This window comes from Molothrus aeneus, chromosome 17, assembly GCF_037042795.1.
Source record: "Molothrus aeneus isolate 106 chromosome 17, BPBGC_Maene_1.0, whole genome shotgun sequence".
Classification (NCBI taxonomy): domain Eukaryota; kingdom Metazoa; phylum Chordata; class Aves; order Passeriformes; family Icteridae; genus Molothrus; species Molothrus aeneus.
In genome coordinates this window covers 3,857,806-3,870,901 of record NC_089662.1, presented here as the reverse complement: position 1 = coordinate 3,870,901, position 13,096 = coordinate 3,857,806, and the positions used below count along the sequence as shown (strand labels likewise).

General features: G+C 42.7%; 1 protein-coding gene across 7 annotated transcripts in view; it reads right to left on the bottom strand.

Annotated features, from left to right (window-relative positions):
- Nucleotides 1-13,096, bottom strand: part of PTPRT (protein tyrosine phosphatase receptor type T) — a 484,991-nt gene that overhangs the window by 231,481 nt on the left and 240,414 nt on the right. For all 7 annotated transcript variants that reach the window (XM_066561514.1, XM_066561518.1, XM_066561519.1 and 4 more), the window contains exon 7: nucleotides 12,052-12,345. In XM_066561514.1, the coding sequence (XP_066417611.1) occupies nucleotides 12,052-12,345 (294 nt within the window). The remainder of the gene's footprint in view (nucleotides 1-12,051; nucleotides 12,346-13,096) is intronic.

The window sequence follows — 13,096 nt, the reverse complement described above, 5'->3', positions numbered from 1 at the left end:
CCAAGTGGTGGAGTTCCTTGATATATGATCTAATCTTCCAGGCTCACCAAAGATTTTTGTGTAACTTCATTAATGGACAAATCAATTTCTGGTGGTTTGGATCTATTTGTAAGACCTACTTCCCTCCTGGCTGGATTTTTTTTTTATTCTCTAGGGAATGCTCCAAGTGCCACAGGGAGGAAATGATGATGTTCAGGCTTTCAGATTTTGTTATCTTGTGAGTTGTGGTCTCGCTTTCAACACCCTTCTGATGGTCTCAGCACCAAGATTTTAGTTTAATAATTTGAAGGATTATTGGCAGCTGAAATGAGGATTTGTGGATCTTGAGCAAAATGCATTATAATCACAACTGTCAGGCTGATTTGGATGCTCTGGCCTCTAAGTCTCCCCAGCAATATTGGAGTACTTTGATGCAGTCACAGCTATGGTTTGTACTTCAGTACTATTTCTGAAGTCCTAAAATATTCCACTGCTTCACATTAAAAAAAACAAACAGCTAAATAAATTAAATAAGTAAAAGTCCAAAGCTTTTAAGCTTTTAGCTTATGAAACTAAAAAACAAAAATAAGTTAAAAGGAGTTGAAAGCATTTCCTTTTCCTCACTACACTCAGTTGAATAACAAATAATTAAAAGGGTGGCCAAGTGTAAAAGCTGCAATTTCAGTCCCAAGGCCATGGCAATCAGCTGGATGACAAATCCACAGCCTGGACAGGTTGGGGGTCTTTGTTTTTCACGTCTGTAATGGGAGCTGTGAAGGGACCCCAGAACTCCCCAAAGGGAATGAGAGCTCTGTTCTGGGTTTGTCGTGTTCAGGAACTGCCTTTAACAGGAAGCAGAAATGCTCATGGACAGAATAAGTGGCTTAAAATTACTCTTAAAAGTCCATTTCCAAGCTCAAACAATACGAAAATGCAACGTGGTGGTGCAGACAGACAGACACAGCATTGCCAACCGGGTTTTGCACTCTCATGCTCCATCTGCTGGTTCTGCAGCACGATTTAAGACACTAAGCTGCCTTTTCCTTTCGTCCCCCAGCTGTGCAAAACCCCTGCTCATCTGGATGAACTGCCAAGTGTTAAACAAGAAGTCATGTTCATCTCAACATTTCAGAGTCCGCTGGGGAAAAATAAAAGGGTAAAATATTTATGACAAAATGTAAACAGCTAAACATGTGAGGAACAGCTCTGTTCCTAAATGTCTTGCAAATGCCTCAGGGTTAAAAGCCTTAGCATGGTAAAAATGTAGTGCTCTCTTCCATTTTGCCTCTGCCTGGCTTTTGTACTCCATGTTAAAGCATCCATGAAAGCCAATTAATGTGCATTTTATTCTTTGAAACGTTTAAAATTGGCCACTTCCAGCGTATAAAGTCTCAGCATCTCTTATTATTTGAGTGCTTTTCAATACTTGTGTGTATTAAAACCACGTTTGAAAATGAAAGTCATTTATGTTTCAGCTGCCTTTGGAAAAGCAACAAGAGAAACACAAGCAGGAAGCAACACTTGTCCCAGGACAAAGATGGGATCATGACTATGCAAATCCTGAATGGATGCTTTGCAAGGACGGGGCTGTCATTGATTCCCAGGATGAGTTATGGCACAGAGGAGCCAAAGGCACCTCCCTCCCTCTGGTCCTCCTGAGCTCCAGCTCAATGGGAACACATCCACAGCATCCTCCTTCCCCAGCTCCCTCCCCCTGGCTGGGCTTTTCACGCTGGGATAAAGCCACAGCTGGAAGCGATCATCTCGCGCACCCTCGGCAAGCCAACAGAGGCAGTAATAACATGGTAATAAGGGATGAGATTTGATGAAAGATGCCTCTTAACTGAAGACTAAAAGACACCATGCAATTTAAATAAAATTGCTTTTAGCAGGGGACTGAGTGACAATTGAGGAAAAATGCTTGGCCTGTTTTTGCAAGTGGTGGGGCAGATTTTCAGTGTGTATAAAATGCTGACTTGGGCACAGCAGTGCCAGGTTTGCACAAGCCAAGGAGTCACATTTTTAGGCCCACACTGGAGAAACCCTTAAACTGAGAATGCTGAAATGAAGCTGCACAAGCAAGCAGGGAAGAAGTTATTAACACATCAAATATCTGTTTATGTTGCTTCCCTCCCTGCACAATTTTGTTAAGCGAGCTGAAAAGAGGAATCACACAATTATCCAAAAGCACACAAGAAAACTCAACCACCACTGTGTTGTGCACAAGGAACCCAGCTCCGTGCTTAACCCAGGCTAACTGGGTAACACAGAAGCTCAGGCAATTTTGGTTTGATGTCTCTGGGCACCACTTGTGTCCAGACTCCACTCCTGAGTATCCACAATCATCCACAGGCCTGTGGCATTCACATTCTCTGAAAAATCCCTTCACCCAGGATTCTTCTCCTGGGAAGCTGAGAAGCCTCAGAGAAAAGGAAAACAATTCTGATCTCATTTGCTTCTCCTGTGTTGTGCTCACATGTGGAATGTGTTTGGAGATTGTTCACCCACAGGTGATTGTTCCATTGCATTCTGCTGGGAGTTGTTTTCACTCTTTGGCCAATCAGGGCCAAGCTGTGTCAGGACTCTGGAGAGAGTCACCAGTTTTCATTATTATCTTTTTAGCATTCAGTTAGTATCCTTTCTGTGTTCTTTAGTATAGTATAGTATTCTTTAATATAATATAATCAAGTAATAAATGAGCCTTCTGAGAACATGGAGTCGGATTCATCATTCCTGCCTTTGTCAGGACATTCCCTGCAAATACAATATGGGCCTGTCCTGTCAGTGATGTTGTACAGAGCCTTCGTGTGAGCCCAGCACATTCACACAGAATCACTGAGGTTGGAAAAGACCTCCAAGTTCATCAAGGGTGATCAAGGTCAGCCTGTGATTGAACCCCAACCCCAACACCCAGCCCAGAGCACTGAGTGCCACACCTGGGTGCTCCTTGGACACCTCCAGGGCTGGAGACTCCACCACTCCATGGTCAGCCACTGCCAATGTTTAACCATCCTTTCCATGGGGAAATTCCTCCTGTTGTCCAAGCTGACCTTCCCCTGGCCCAGCCTGAGGCCGTTCCCTCTCCTCTCGTCCCTCTGGAGCACAGCCCAGCCCTCACCTGGCTGTCCCCTCCTGTCAGGAGTTGTGCAGAGCCAGAAGTTCCTTCTGAGCCTCCTTTTCTCCAGGCTGAGCCCCTTTCCCAGCTCCCTCAGTATTCTCCAGCCCCTTCCCTGGACACTCTCAAGCACCTCAAGCTGCAGAAATATATCCTTGAAGAACTGCAGCAATAATCCAGGTGGTTTGTATTCCCTCCAAATTTGATTCATCCCACTTTTCCCTTAGAAGAGCAAATGTTCAGCTGCCTCACCACAAAGTCAAGCCGTGCTTGAGGATTTTTCTGAGTCCAACAGAACAGAATGGGGCTTTGTTGGTTTTGTTTTAGGCCTTTTTGTTTTGTTTTCTCCCCTCTCCTTTTCTATTTTTGCCTCTTCAGATTAAGAATAGCTGTTTGGGAGGAAGCCTGGACAGAACTCAGGAGACAAGAAACATCAAAAAGAACAGTGTCCTAAATACAGCTGGTGTGAACGCAAGAGCTGGGAAGGTTCCCTGCTTTGGGGAGAAGTTGTGAAATCCCACCATTAGTGAGAACAGTTCTTGGCATGAGAGCCTTATGCCTCTCTGGAAGTTGTCATCTTCCTGACCAGCCTGCCCACTCCAAAAATAATACTAAATTCAAACCACATTCTGGAAAAATATTAAATTAAACAGCAACAGCACCAGGCAGAAACAGTGTGATGTGGAAATGAATAACTAGATTTCCGCCTAATAAAAATAAAACATTTCTGGATAACAAACCGCCTTTGCAGATAAAAAAAGTAAATCCCTAGAATTTAAATCCATCGTGAGCAAAATCCCCCTGGAAAAAAAAATCCAGACCAAAGCACTATTGTGGCTGGATTTAGATTCAGAACTGTATTTATGCAGACTAAGATAAGGGCAATCAATCCCCAGGCCCCAGGACAAAAAGCTGATCTTCTGCAAGGATCAGGATAAAGAAAATTCCTCACCATATGTCCCATGGTTAAAGGCAATGGGGGGCATGCTTTGGGAGACTCAGGAGTGTTTGGGGATTGGTCAGTGCTGGAAACAAATATCAAATTTATGGCACACTGATGTGCCCTAGCAGTAAATCCCAGCCTTGCCTCTGCATGTTGCTGCTTTCCCACATGTGGAATTTAGAGCCTGAGCTCTGGATGGATCACAGCCTCACACCAAACCAAGTGTGGAAACCCAGGGCACTGGGAATGTTTCTGTGTCTGCTCTGGGGTGCCCTGACCCCCAGGGCAGCACTGACTTTGACCCTCATCCATGGAGAAAGTTTCCTAAACTCCAGAAGAGACTGGAATCCACAAAAGTGTGAAACAGATTGTAGAGAGCAGTGCAGGTGTGTCACTTGGTGAGAAATTGAGGGGTTGGGATTTTTAGTATGTTGTGGATGGAAGCAAGATGGAGGGCACAGGGTGTTGTCCTGGGCTTCTTCTTCATGCTTCTTCTTCCTTCTTCTTCTTGGGTTTGGGTGGCATTTTGTAATTGGGCAGAAAATTCCCCATTGTGGGCTCTGTGGGATCAGTTATTGGGTTAAAAGGGGAAATAATCCAGGTGTCAGTTCTTAATTGGATAGTTTAGCTTTAAAAGACCTTGGAACCAGAGATTGTTGGCCATTTTTGTGGTGCTTTTACAGCCTGCTGAGCCTGGTGTGGGCAGCGTGCAAAACTCTAGATAAGACAATAGACAATGAGATAATAAACAAGAAGCTGAAGACCAAAAAGGTCCAGTGCATCTCTCTTTCCTGACACAGAACCACCCCAGGAGGGTCTCCCCAGACAGGGGAACCCCCAGGGAGGGCCCAGCTGAGGCACAGAAGTCAGGGAATCAGCAACAGATAGCCCAGGAACCAAGGATCCTGTCAGCTCCAGCAGTCTGGCTTTCAGGAGTGCTGCATTCCCTCAGCCACTCCAAAGGCACCAGAGCACTCTGCTCCCCTTTCCCCACTCCATCTCCTCCCAGATTCTTCCTGTCCCATACAGGTTGTCACTGTTGTTCTATCTCAGACAGCAGAGCTGCTCCTTCTTTCAGTTCTTTTCCAGTAAACAATCCACAGATCCAATCTATCCTCTATTCTTTGAAAGGTGGCTTTGCAGGGCAACCACGTTGCTACAAACAACACAGCCATAACTTGATCCTGCTGGTTCCTCAAAGAAATGCTTTTTGCCTGGGACACCTCTGTGTGTGAAACCAGCAATAACAAAAAATACATTTTTCATCCAGAAATACATCACCTTCTCCTTTTTCCCCACATTTTTCACTTATTAATCAAAGGGTAGATGCTGTCTTTCTACTCCAACAAAAAAATAAGTGAGGAAGGGGAAAGAATAAAACAAATCAAGATATATTTATCTATTTAATCAATTTTGCAGGGAAAAATCATGATCTTGCACGCAAAGGGAGTTAATCCCTTAGGCTGAAGCCTCTATCTTTCAGCAATGCTATCAGGCTGGTTCCAAGCACAAACTGGGGATCAAGGATCAAAATGAAGGAATATTGTATTTCTGTAACTCTTAATCCCTCTGGCTGACATGCCAAGGGCTATTTGAGGTGGAATGAAATCAGAGCTTCAATCATCAAGGTAGGGAAAGTCCCTGGAATGGGTTTGGGCATCCACAGAGCCAAACTCAGCCCCAAGGGCTACCAGAGCTCCAGGAGCATTGGACACCTGTCCCAGGGTGGGGTTGTTGGGGTGACTGTGCAGGGCTGGGTGATCCTGTGGGTCTCTTCCAGCACAGGAATATTCTAGAATTCTATGATAAAAGTTTCTTTCACTTGCTAAAAAAGCCTCTATTTCCCCCACCTCTCAATTTCAAGTTACAGGAAACTGAAGCCAAGAGTTAAAATTTAATATTAATAGGGGAAATGAATGTGTCTTTCAGCACAAGGCTTAGAGTAGCTCCAAGTTAAATAAGTCTGTGAATCAGTGATTTTGATAATACCAAAAAATCAGTTGTACAGAACATGCTTTCAAATCACTTGATATGCTTTTTGTGCAGTGCTTTGATTTATAGATCTGAGTTTTAATTTTTTTTTTATTATACGCTTGAGAAAAAAAATGAAGGCAGCAGTGTAGCAAGCTTGAATCATATTCTTCCACATTAACATGTGGAAGTTTCCCATTTAATGGGAGATATCACCTGAAAATTAAACCAGAAATAAATGTTTTTGAACTCATAGTGCACATTCTTGTGGTTGTTCAGTTCATACATTTTATAACAGTGTGCAGATACTTTATTTTTCCTAACAGCTGTAATAGAGCAAAAACAAGAAATATTTTTATAGATTTGGAATGATTCTCTTAAACCAACAAAAAATTGGCAAAATGTGCTTACTACTGGTAAACATCACTAGATTTCATGGCAATAAAGTCACCTGTTAACAACCACCAGAGGAAAAGGTTTTCCAGCTCCTCGGCAGCACCATATCAAACTCACAATGTTCAGATCATTTACATTTGTATCAGCCACTGTATCTGGGCTATTTTTAAAGGGAGTATCGAATTCAGCCCCATCATTTAAGACTAACTTTTATTTCCCTAGGCTTACACCAAAAATTGAGTATTGATCTTGACAACTGCTCTTTGTGCAGGAGCTAAATCACCCCGTGGTGATTAAGGCAGCCTCCAGCAGCTTATCAGGAGGGAGGGGCTGCCTGTGAGCCTGGGGTTTTTCACATGAGGACAAACCTCCTATGAACACAGCCTGGTCCACAAGGAGCCATTGCCATGTGTTTCCTGGGGTGAGATGCTGGGGTTTCTCAGGACTTGTTCTTCCCTTGGAAGAAAAACTTGGAACAGTTTCCTTCTTCCAAGCCACAAGGTTGTAAAACTATTCCCATTTTACAACCTGTTGTCATCATCCACGATTCCAACAACAACATCCACGTCTCTGCCAAAAGGTGGAGAATTATAAACTCACCAAGGCTGGAAAATCCCTCTAAGATCAGAATCCAACCATTAACCCTAAGTCACCTGTTGTCATCATCCAAAAATGCAGGGAATTATCATCACTGAGGTTGGGAAAGCCCCCTAGGATCAGAGTCCAGCCATTAACCCAGCGGCACCACGTTCACATCCACACACCTTCTGGGGATGGAGGAGTGCCCTGAGCAGCCTGTTCCAATGCCTGACAACACTCTCAGTAAGCAATTTTTTCCTAATATCCAACTTAAACCTCCCCTAACACACCCTGAGGCTGTTTCCTCTCCTCCTGCCACTTGTTCCCTGGCAGCAGAGCCTGATCCCCACCTGGCCACCATCTCTTTTCAGGCAGTTTTAGACAGAGAGAAGATCCCCCTGGGGCTACCCTTCCTTAATCTCAACAGCTAATGAAGATCAGAGAATGGTCCAATGAAGGTAAAGGGAAGCAAATGTTCAAGGCAGCCTTTCCAGACAGTATTTTAATCAGGAGTAAGTATTGATCATAAAGAAAATATTTACTCTGTCCTTTTATTAATATTCATTTAAATATTACTCTTTGGCCTTGTTTTTCATATGAGTTTGCCCCACTAAGCCAACAGTTTTCAGATGAGATTCCCTGCAGAATAATGACTCAAAGGCAAACTTTTCCCTTTTTAACATCCACCAGAGCTAAAAACAACTTTTCCCCTATTCTTCCTTTCTGTGGAAACTGAAGAAAGGGAAAAAAAAAAAGGAAGGAATAGTCAATAAGCACAGAGAAGAAAATAAGCCTCAAGCTTCCCAAAGCACACACTTGTGAACAAAGGCCATGGAACAAGGATTTTAAAAGCTCTGTTTATCTACAGAGGATGGCTAAAAAGACCCCACACTTAGAGAACCAGTGCTGAATACAAGGCACTATTGGGAACTGTGTTCAAACACTTTATTCTAATCCTGTTATCTCCTCAACCTATTATTTTGGGGATAAACACTAATGTTTTATATCTATCTTTCCTTTAACCAACCTTCAACCCCATGTCTGGTCTTAACCTGAACCAATCTCTCTCTTTTTCCCATTCCCTGCTGACAACTCTTCCCTCTGACTGACACTTTACTGGGTTATGCCTCAAGGTCATTTCATCTTTTCCTGTCCCAAGTCACAATCTAGAACAGTCCATGGAAAAACAAACTCAAATCCAAAACCTGCAAAAAACAAATCAACAAATCATTTGTGCAAGGTTTGCCAAATTTTCTGGCAGTTGGCTTTCCCTTGAAGGAGGTAAGCTGGGATTTAATTTTCAGTATTATTTTCTATAGATCAAATATTAATTAAGTCTGCTGACAAATATTAATTAAGTAATGCTGTCCTGTAGAACACCAAAGGCATCACCAGTGGGGTAACATGCCTGGGCACATGCTGCTGACAGAAATTTAGATATTATCCAGTTTAATAAAACTTCTTTATGCTCATTTAGAGCAGGGCCTTCCATAATTACTTTATTGGTTTTATCTAGTTAAAAAAAATTCTTTCAAGTCCATATAGAGACCTTCCATTCAGTGTGATCAAAATCTGAAACTTATTAATGATTTTGTAAGAGTTGTCCTGATATCTGAGCTAATGCTGGACCATCCTGGCCATGCTTTTGCTCTGATGCAAAGCTGACAGTAGTCAAGAAACAAAACAGACAAGGGCAACTTTGTAAATGAACTTCTGTTGCTTGAAGTGGAAGAGAAGCCTGGTCCTTCCCAAATCCTGCTCATTTTCATCTCTAAATAAGAATCTCATTGCAACTTGTGCTTGAATTGAAGGCCAGCAGTTACTCAGCCTCCCCAGAACAAAAAAAAATATTATAAAAATACAGTCTCTCTATGTGAAAAGAGCCTGGGCAGAGTATTGGGGATTTGACTTCCTCTCTCTTAGAAGGTTGCAGCCACCTTCTGTTTATTATTACACCAATTTCTAGAAATTTAAATAAGTAAATGCTTTTCCAGTACAGGTGACATTCTCTACTCTTACTTGTGCAATCAATTTTGTTACCTTTATTTGTGGCCTTAATAAAGACAGCAAAACACCAAACAGTGCAGTAAAACTGGGCTGCTCCGATCACCTGCTGGTTACATACAAATGTGTAGGAGTTTGGTACTTCCCTCTTGCTCAGGAAAAAGTAAAGACAAACAATAAAACAACCAAAAAATTCACATTAAAAGAAGCAGCATCACTCATCCCCCAACTATTTTAAAACCCCTCAATTTTCCCTGATGTCATTCATTAGGTACTCTCAGGAAAATCAAGGCAGCAGAGCTGTTTTCTCAGTTCAGCACATTTTTGAAAATCTTCACCGTGAAAGTTTTGTGTAATTACCCTCAAAACGGTGTTTTGAAGGAGTTCCACGACACATGGAAATTGGAATAATGAGTTGCATTTTCTTGTCTATCATTTCAGTTGGCATTTGGTAAAATTGTACATCTTTAGCTATTAAATCTCTCCCTTCCTCCTGGTCCACGCTTAGACAAAGATCATTACAATCTCTCCTACCCAGTGCCCTAAACAAAACATAAATGCCATCACCATCAATCTCAACAAGGCCTGTATGACAGCTAACATTAACAGAATGACCTTCTCCAGTTAGATTTTCATTAGTAAAATAGGATGGAAAACAGAAAGTGCCTCAGCTTTGCCAATTTGAACAAATTATCCACGTCATCCTTCTCGGAGTCAGTCAATACCTGAACTGGGCAGGAAACTCAGCAATCTGGGACACAGGACAAGATAATATTGAGCACAAAGATAACTTTTTTTTTAATCTCAACTCCTGAATTAAGCCAATCTAAGCCCAGCCTTTTTTACAGGTAAGGCAGAGAGGCTTGCAAGTTTGGCTGCTGCAGAGAGTGTGACTGCAAAGTGACAAGACATCAACTCCAGAGGAAATCTGAGCACACCACATTTCCATCTGCAAATGCACGGCCCCAGGCCAGGCCGGCAGTGACTGCTGGTGAGGTCAGAGAATTTAACCAGACTAGGAAAGGAGAAGAAAGCCAGAAGGTGAGCAGCAGAACATGTGCCAGCCTCCCAAACAGGCAAGGACATCTTCCATGTCACCTGAAGCTTCCCACACAGCTGCTGCAAAGCCTTTAACATCTGTGTTCTACCAAAGGACAGGTGCTGAACCAAGTAAATACCTCCATGTCAAGGCCCCATGCTCAGATTTATTTATTTTAAACCAAATCTTCTCAAAGGGGCCCTAAACATTCACTAATTTACAATCTTCATAATAAATGTGCCACCCAAAACACAGCCAGCCTGCCAGGCTTCCTCTCTTGGTAGAGAAAGGGGATATTGCTGGAAATGTTCCTGCCACTAACATTGCACAGCTTAATCCCATCCTAGAATGTTTTTGGGTGTTTTGAATGCCTTCTTCCCACTTCAGATTTGCTGTTTGATTAGAAACAGTAATAGGAAACACAATGTTCTTATAAGGTTTTCATTTCTTAAATCCACATGTAAACCACTAATTTGTGGGGAGGGAAGGAGGGTTTGCAGCAAAAGGAGAGAAGCCTTTTAATCCCTGTTCTTTGTTCACACCACAGTAAGGACCTTGCAAAAATTACAAAAATGCAAGAAATTGAAGTTGTGTGGTGGAAAAAAACCTGTGAGGCAGAAAAGTGCTTTGCTCATCCCCTTGCCAGGCACAGGGCTTGATTTCACTTAATGGCTAATGATTAATATATGACAACAGGATGGATAGCCAATATATCTGAAACATGAGCAACATCATCCGTCAGTTTTTCACAGGAAGTCCAATATGGCTTAGAAAGAAAGATGGACTACTTCTGCCCCTGGATCAGCACTGATCCATTCCAATATGAACAAGAAAAGGAGACAGATACAAGAGTTTGAACACAGTCCTTTGTCAGAAATGAGGGGGGAAATGGAACACAAAAATGTATTTTAAAAATTTACTATTAAAATTAAATAAATTATTTATAAATCATTAAACTAAATAAATTATTATTAAAAAATATTATTTTTTAAATTTCCTCCTTCACCACAAAGCACTCAAACTGATATCAGTCAATTTGTTAATATTCACTGCAGATCCACTATCCAAGAACAATATAAAATTTGTTCTGCACTTAGAAGTGAAAACGTTATCACAGCCTGGTCTTAAGAACAATTTTCTTACTGCAGGACTGGTGGGGAAAAAAGTTCTTTGCCTATTCCAACAGCAAGCAACCTCACTCTGCGGCAAGAGTTTGTCAGATAAACCACAAGCATGAAACCAACAGTTCTTCAACACCTGCCTGTGCAACAAAACCAAGTATTCCAGGATGTATCCAAATTCCCAGTATCAGCTCAGAGCCCTGCTGAAGCACCTGCAGCAGGGATGTGTGGCAGAGCTCTCTGGCTACAGGGAGCAGGCACAGGCATTCCCAGGCATTTTCCCTGGGGAAAGCTGTGAGAAAGCTCAGAGAAAGAATTAAAACAATTCCTATCTCCACTTGCTGCACCTGTTGCTGGAGGCACACATGGAATGTGTTATGGAGATTTGTTTACCAAAGGGTGGTGGTGTTTTGGTTGGTTCACCAACGAGGTCAAACCTGTATCAGACAGGCTGGAAGGGGTATTGGGTTTCTTAAGAATATAGTAATAATATAGCATAGAAGAATAAAGCAATGGTTCAGCCTTCTGCATCTTTAAGTCCACAATTCACCCAAATGTTTTCCCATTTTCAAAAGACTCTTTACAACAGCTCTTCCTCCAATTCAGAGAACGTGCTTGAGAATTCCTACCACAACATAGTGAGAATTCCTACCACAACATTTTCCTCAAACCTCCTTTCCACAGCAAGATGGCAACACCCTTTCTGCACCCTCTGTAAACACTCCCATATGTCTACACCGATGCCACTTGCGGTGTCACCAACAGTAGGTTCAGCCCTTGCACCCTCAATTTCCCTGTGAGCACAGCCACAGGCGTTCCTCCCCATGTGCCAAACAAGAGGAGGCTAATTCCACCTTGCATTGACAGAGCACCTGGTAGGGAGTGGCAGCAGCAGAACCCTCACCTGCACACTTGGTCCTGGTGGTCAGGGGGGGCCCGGGGGGCCCCGTGCCCCCTTCCCCAGGACGCGTCAGCAGCACGCGGATCTCGTACTCCACGTCGGGGTCCAGGTGCCACAGCTTGTAGTTGGGGGAGTCCACAATGTGGGTCTCTGCCCAGTTGCCCGTGGTGGTCCTGTACTCCACCTCCTTGAGGATGATGGGCCCGTCCCCGATGATAGAGTTGGCGTTGGGTTTGATCCACAGGTACGTGGCCCCCACGGCCAGCAGCTCCGGGGGCGCGATCGGGGTGGGAGGCTCTGGGGACAGAAACAAATCACAAGGAGTCAGAAAATGTCCAAATTCCCATCCCAACAACCTTTTGTAACCTCTCATTTCCAAATATTTTATAAGAATTTAATCTGTTACTGGAAATAATTGGGCTTGTCACATTTTCTGAAAAATCCCTTTGCCCAGGATTTTTCTCCTGGGAAGCTGAGAAGCCTCAGAGAAAAATGAAAACAATAATTGTCTGATTTGCTTCTCCTGTGTTTTGCTGCTTTGGAATGTGGTTGGACATTGTTTACCAACAGTTGATTGTTTCCTTCATTTCTGCTCTGAAAAGTGTTGACTTAATGACCAATCACTGTCAAGCTGTGTCGGACTCTGGAAGGAGTCACGAGTTTTCTTTATTATCTTTTAGGCTTCTGTTTGTATCCTTTCTCTATTCTTTAGTGTAGTTTAGTATAGCATTCTTTAATATAATATAGCTCATAAAATAATAAATTAGCCATCTAAAAACATGGAGTCAGATTCATCATTTCCTCCCTACGACAGAGGTCTCACAAAATACCACAGGCTTGGGGTTTTTTGTGCTTAAATTTCAGCCCCCTTGCATTGGGGGTTGTGTTACCAATTGAGAAACACCTGTGAAAATTTAGGAACCACAAAACAGCTTTCTGGTTTAAAAGTGCCTTCATAAACCTCATAAACATTTATAAACCTCATCATGAGGTTTATATTTGCTCCCTCTTTTAAACATGTGAACAACAGCACTCAACATCTTGGAGA